The sequence below is a fragment of the Corylus avellana genome, chromosome ca2 (genome assembly GCF_901000735.1).
Source record: "Corylus avellana chromosome ca2, CavTom2PMs-1.0".
Taxonomy (NCBI): Eukaryota; Viridiplantae; Streptophyta; class Magnoliopsida; order Fagales; family Betulaceae; genus Corylus; species Corylus avellana.
In genome coordinates, this window is record NC_081542.1 from 29,665,995 (window position 1) to 29,672,269 (window position 6,275).

Genomic DNA, 6,275 nt, shown 5'->3' on the forward strand with positions numbered 1-6,275 from the left:
CACCATTTTATTGCAGCACCATTAAATAAAGAATGAAAATATAATAGTAAGTGATGAGAAATGAATTTTGGAAAATGCGATGCAATAAAAGAAATAATGACTTTGACAAGTGAAGATTGAAGCATCTTTGATCACACATTATTACAACAACTTGAAACACTTACAATACATAAATTATACATATTAAGAAAAGCTCCAAAGCCCGCAGCTTCAATTTCTCTCTGACTTGACCTTCCTTAGTAAGCAAACAATTTTGACCATAACGAAAACAGCAATCTTGTCTTTCAAATTATCAAAGCTGCGAAAGTAAGCTTGTCTCCATGATGTTTTGATAATCAGTGTGCCACAAACTCCCCAAAATCCAACAATAAACCCAGCAACCATGCTAATCCAGAACAAGAATGACTCAACTCCCCTTCCATCTTGGTTATCACCATTTGGTGTTACTCTAAGTTTAGTTCCATCTTCTGAACACTTGGTTGAAAGAGGAGGCCCACTGAGTAAAGAATTACCTTCGTAGATAGATGAGTCATTAAGTGTTTGAAGTTGATTCCCACTAGGAATTTTCCCAGACAAGTTGTTGAATGACAAATTCAAGTGACTTAAGAATGTCAAAGAAGACAAGCTTTCAGGGATAGGACCACAAAGCTCATTCATTGAAAGATCAAGTGTTTCTAACATGTGTAAATTCCCAATTTTTTTAGGAATTCTTCCAGTGAGATGATTCATTGATAAATTCATGATCACCAATTCAGAGATGCCTGTTATATTATCAGGTATTTCTCCAGATAAATTGTTACTCGAAAGGTCTATAGAATATACAAGATTAAAAAAAGATTGACCATATCCATATTCTATTCCTTTGGTAACCAAAAAGATTTGGTAATCATAGTCTACAAAATAACCTCCATTCTCAATATTACCACGCAAGCTTCCTAAACATTGAGGGATTACTCCTGAAAAATCATTGTGTGCAAGGTCTAGGATTTGGAGATTTGAAAGAAGACATAATTGTTGAGGTATGTCCCCCTGAAACAAGTTGGACCTTAGGCTCAACCTCAATAAAGATGGTAGACTTTCTCCTAACCATGTTGGAAGTTTTCCAGAGAATTTGTTCCTTCCAAGATCAAGGCTTTGCAAGTTTTTATAGTTTCTAAAGAAAGAAGGAAACTCTCCATCAAGATGATTTTGGCTCAATGATAATACCTCCAGTGATCTCAAATATTGCATTGAACTTGGAACATTGCCAGATATATTGTTCTCTGCTATGTCCAATATCGTTAACTTCTGTAAATCCTTCCAAAGAGGTGGGAGTCTCCCAGACAAGAAATTATTTCTTAAAATAAGAAAGCCTAATTTCTTTAGCATTCCAATAGAATGGGGAATTCTGCCAGTAATTGAATTTGAAGAGAGGTCCAACCAATTCAAGTTGGGCAATAACTCACCTATATTTTTTGGAATAGGTCCAGAAAACATATTATTACCAAGGAATATAGATCTGAGATTATTATGAAAAAGTGGAAGTGGACCCTCTAACTTGTTGGACCTCAAATCAACACTAGCAACCAAAGGTTGAAATTTAAAGTACGGTACCTGCCCGCGTAATTTGTTATGAGATAGATTCCAATCGGTGACATTTGGGTAAGACTTCCAAAGGCCATGTGGAATGGTGTCAGAAATGCCAGCATTCTCGAGCCAAAGAACATTGAGTTCATTTTGGGTTTTAAGCCAAGTTGGAAAGGTTGGGCCGATCCGCATGTTTGTTAATTTAAGGTCTATCAGCTTAAAAGGAGGAACCCAGTCCTGTTTGACTTTTAAAACCAACGTCGAATTTGTAGAAACTTTCACAGACAACCGAAGAGATTTTAATTGGGTGAGGTTTTGAAAATGAGCTTCAGTTAGGACACCTTCCCAAGAATTCCCAAAAAGATTCAATGAAACAAGCCTTGCCAGTTTCCCGATGCTTTCTGGAATGGTTCCGTTCATTTGATTAAAAGAGAGGTCAAGTTCTTGCAATGACGGAAAGTTCCTACTATCTTCAGAGCTATTGTTGGAACATTGAGACAAGCCATCCACAAACTCAGTTATCTCCCCACTTAACTGGTTGTCAGCTAAATTCAAGCTATGCAAGTTGGCTAGATGTATCAGACCAATTGGAATAGTACCTCTAAGCAAACTGGTCTCAAGTTTGATTGTTGAAAGCCCACTCACATTTGACAACCATTGAGGTATGAAGGAGTTAAAATCGTTGAAAGAGAGATCAATGACTGAAAGCAATGTAAAGTTGATGGAAGAAATAGAGTGTGGAAGACTAACAAGTTCACAGCCAGCTAGGTGTAACTCCCGTAAGGAAGGAAGCACATTAATCGCATGGACCCAATCCGGTACTTTCTCAAGATTTACAAAATCCATTCCAAGGTACTTAAGAGAAGAAAAGCCAACAAGCCATTCTAGACTTTCGACCTCCAATTTTGAATTTCGATTGCTAAAGTTGGTGGAGTATGAAGCTGAATTGAGGTCTAGAGATTGGAGCCTTGAAAGATTCCCAATATGGGAAGGAATAACTCCGGAAAACAATGAGAAAGAGAGATTGAGATACCTCAGATTCTCAAGGGAACCCAAAAATTTTGGAATACTGATTCCATTAAAATTATTAAAGCTTAGGTCAAAGTAACTCAAATGCTTTATATTGAGTAAAGAAGAACTTATCTTGCCCCCCAGGCACGACCTGTTGTAAGCTTCCATCTCTTTATCGGACAATAGTACATAATAAGGATCAAAATCGGAAAAATTAAGCTGAACAAATGGGTTTCTGAGGTCAAGCTTCACTACATTTCCGGTGTTGTTGTCACAGCCAACGCCTATCCAGTTGCAACAATCCTCACCAACCCAAGAAGAGAGACGACCCGATTGATCTGTGAGATTGTATTTAAAGCTAAGAAGTGCTTCCCTCTCCACATCCGAGCACCTGGAAATAGGGATTTTGGTACATGAAACGGGTTTAATAAGTTGTAGGTAGGATGAAGTTGCAAGCAGGGAGAAGAAAAAAAAGAGGATGAGATGAAGAGTGGACATAAAGATATGGCTGCTACCCATTATGCCAGTAGTGAAATAGTTGGACATCTAAATGCTTGTGAGGCCTAGACATGCATGGGGTTCAATATTTATAGTATGAAGAATTCTAGGCGCATCTCTTTACACGTGGCCCAACTATATGTTGTAGTTTTTTTTTTTAAATTGAAACTCTTAATTTTTATAAAACGGAAATTTATTTTAAAAAAACGAAATTTATAAATCAAAAGTTTTTTTTTTCTTTTTTTTTAAACGAAAATTTTTAAATTTGTTTGAAAAACGAAATTTTATTTGAGTTTCAGCTTTGAAGATACAATTATACGTATATGAACATGATGAGTCAATAATTCAAGAGTCATTATGAATATATTTTACTTTGTGGTTTGTGATAATGAAAGTATTGATGACTTTTCATGCACATGTAACGTTTGGTATAAATCCAACAAAAGTTTGGAAGTTAATTACAATCTCAATTCAAAGAATCCACCATTTGCAAATTGCCTCTTAAATTCCACATGATGCATGTCAATAATTTCCATGTGATAATCCTAAGTTTATCATGTAGCTAAGTTTTTCTTGACCGACTAGGAATAAATCCAATAAATCCAAGTCCTCTTCATGCAAATTGCTTCTTAAATTCCACGTGGACCACCACATGATGTCAATTTTTTTTTTTTTCCAAGTAAGAATCAATAAAGCGCATGAAATTTCTGGGTATCCATTCTCTTGTTTCATTCACAATAAATCCAAAAGAAAAATGCACTTAATTTGGGAAATAAAGAAGATGTACTTTGGGGTTGAAAGTTTGTCTCAATGTAAAGACTCCATGCTTGGAATTATCTATACGCAAATAAAGTCGACGTAAGTTTGGGTTTGGAAGTTATCAAATTAGTCTCTCCGTTTCTAATATTGTTTATATTTATCAATTAGTCCTTTTTTCTTCTTCTTTTTTTCAATTTGATTAATTTGATCCTCAACATTTAGATCATCTTCAATTCCATGAGCTTGAATGGGCCCAAATGGTACCTCGAATATGCAGGAATAGCAAAAGGGGGAGAAAAAAATGGAAGCTTAAGCTTCTTAAGCTTTTTAAGCTTCTTATGTTATGAATGAATTGTGCTACGCTAGCTAGCTAGTTTCTTATGTTGGATTCCTCCATTCTACCATCTATTTTTGTTCTGACCAAGTTCTCTCTGTGAGACTGTTTTAGTTATTTGTTAAGAAGAAAACAAATGTTAAACTACCAGTTATGTCAAAAGTTTAAGTTGATAAGAAGATATAAATTTAATCACTTAACCATTACTTTAACACTTACCCTCACGTGTGAGCTCAAACTCTCTTTTAATAGGTGAGGCTCAACACGTGGAATATTTAATTTAAAAAGGGTAAATTGATGGAATCAAGGTTCGATCTCATGACCTTTGGCTTTGAATACCATATTAAATCACCAATTATTTCAAAACTTTAACTCATCTCATAAAACCTGCTCAACACGAGAGTGTTGCCCATTCCTTATAAACATGCTCAATATCTTGTCTACAGGCAATGTGAGATTATTCCTCAACACCCTTCCTCACGTGCAGGTCAGTATTTTTCTTGGTTCTTGTCACATGATAAGTAGTATGAGCCCTATTTGTCCTGTGGTAGGCTCTGATATATACTATGCTAAACTACCAGTTATCCTAAAAGCTTAAGCCGATAGGAAGATGTAAATTTAATCACTTAACCATTACTTTAACAGCAAATACTTGTATTTCTTAGCAACAAGCTTATTGAGGCTCTTATCACACCCAAACATGTTTTGATTTACAAGTATATATATAGACCCCATCTGCAGCTTGAATTATCACCTCTATTTTGTTTTACGCTAAAGATAAAAATTGCACTCCAACTGAGCACTACTTTTCAAACTCAGTAATATTAGAAAATAATTGGCTTTGTTTGTTAATGTGTTTTGGGGGTGTTTTTTTTGTTTTTGGTTTCACATTTACCGGTTTCTCTCAATCCCAAGTGAATTTACAAATTTCGCAATTGACAGAAAATGAGAATGAGTTACACCCAATCCCACCCTTGAAACAAGCGTCATATCTATTTGTCAAAACAATTGAATTATTAGTAATGCGATATACCAACCCTCCGTCCCACTTCTCTTTTACTTGGTTGACGTGGCCGTGTTCAACATTTTTTATTTTAAAATAAAGGAGATGTAACATTTGCTATAAATCCAACAAAAGTTTGAAAGTCTATAATCTCAATTCAAAGAATCCACCATTTGCAAATTGCCTCTTAAATTCCACATGATGCATGTCAATAATTTTCAAGTGATAATCCTAAGTTTATCATGTAGCTAAGTTTTTATTGACCACTAAGAATAAATCCAATAAATCCAAGTCCTCTTCATGCAAATTGCTTCTTAAATTCCACATGGACCACTTGATGTCAATTTTTCATTTTTCTGTTTTTTTTGCAAGTGATAATCAATTTAATGTTGGGAGTATGGAATTTCTGGGTATCCGCTCTCTTCATTCATTCATAACAAATCCAAAAGAAAAATCCACTTTGGGAATTAAAGAAGAAGTAATTGCCGTCCACTTTGGGATTGAAAGTTTATCTCAATTCAAAGACTTCACACTTGGAGTCGTTTACACGCAAATTGCACATACGTTTCATATAAATGACAAAATTTTCCTTCAGATTGCAACTAAGGATCCTATGATAACAATTATTTGGAATAATTCAAACTTCCCCACATTTCAATTATTTGGAATCATTCTCTTATATATTTTAAAGTTTCGTTATCAATTTGTCCCATCAATTAAGTTGGATAAAAAAAATTATATATAAAATGACTAAATTGGTTATTTATGTGAAAAATTTGTCTAGAATATTAAAAAAACAAATCATCGTCTGGATTCTCAAATATTACAGAGGATAGGGTATAACTTGTAACCAAGTGACAATTAATTGGAAAGAGTCAATTATTGTTTTTTAAAGTCTAAAGTATTTGTGTTACGTACAGTAGAAATTAATTGTACGTAATCTTCCCCAGCGATAATTAATAACTGAAACAGAGGATTTGTGAGATTTAAAGTTTAAGACAGAAAACGACAAGTTATAACAAATGGAGCCATTGACTTAATTTCTAATAATTGTACTATATATTTTGATTTCTTGCTTCCGACTTCTTGGCAACTTAACATATA

General features: G+C 34.5%; 1 protein-coding gene across 1 annotated transcript; it reads right to left on the reverse strand.

The window, feature by feature from the left end:
* Positions 1–210: 210 nt before the first annotated feature.
* Positions 211–3,096, reverse strand: LOC132169547 (receptor-like protein EIX2). The gene has a single exon (XM_059580569.1). The coding sequence runs from the start codon at positions 3,094–3,096 to the stop codon at positions 211–213; it is 2,886 nt and encodes a 961-aa protein (XP_059436552.1).
* Positions 3,097–6,275: the final 3,179 nt, after the last annotated feature.

What these genes read in the sequence shown, in the direction of transcription:
- LOC132169547 (XM_059580569.1), bottom strand. Translation starts at nt 3,096, where the DNA reads ATGGGTAGCAGCCATATCTTTATGTCCACTCTTCATCTCATCCTCTTT.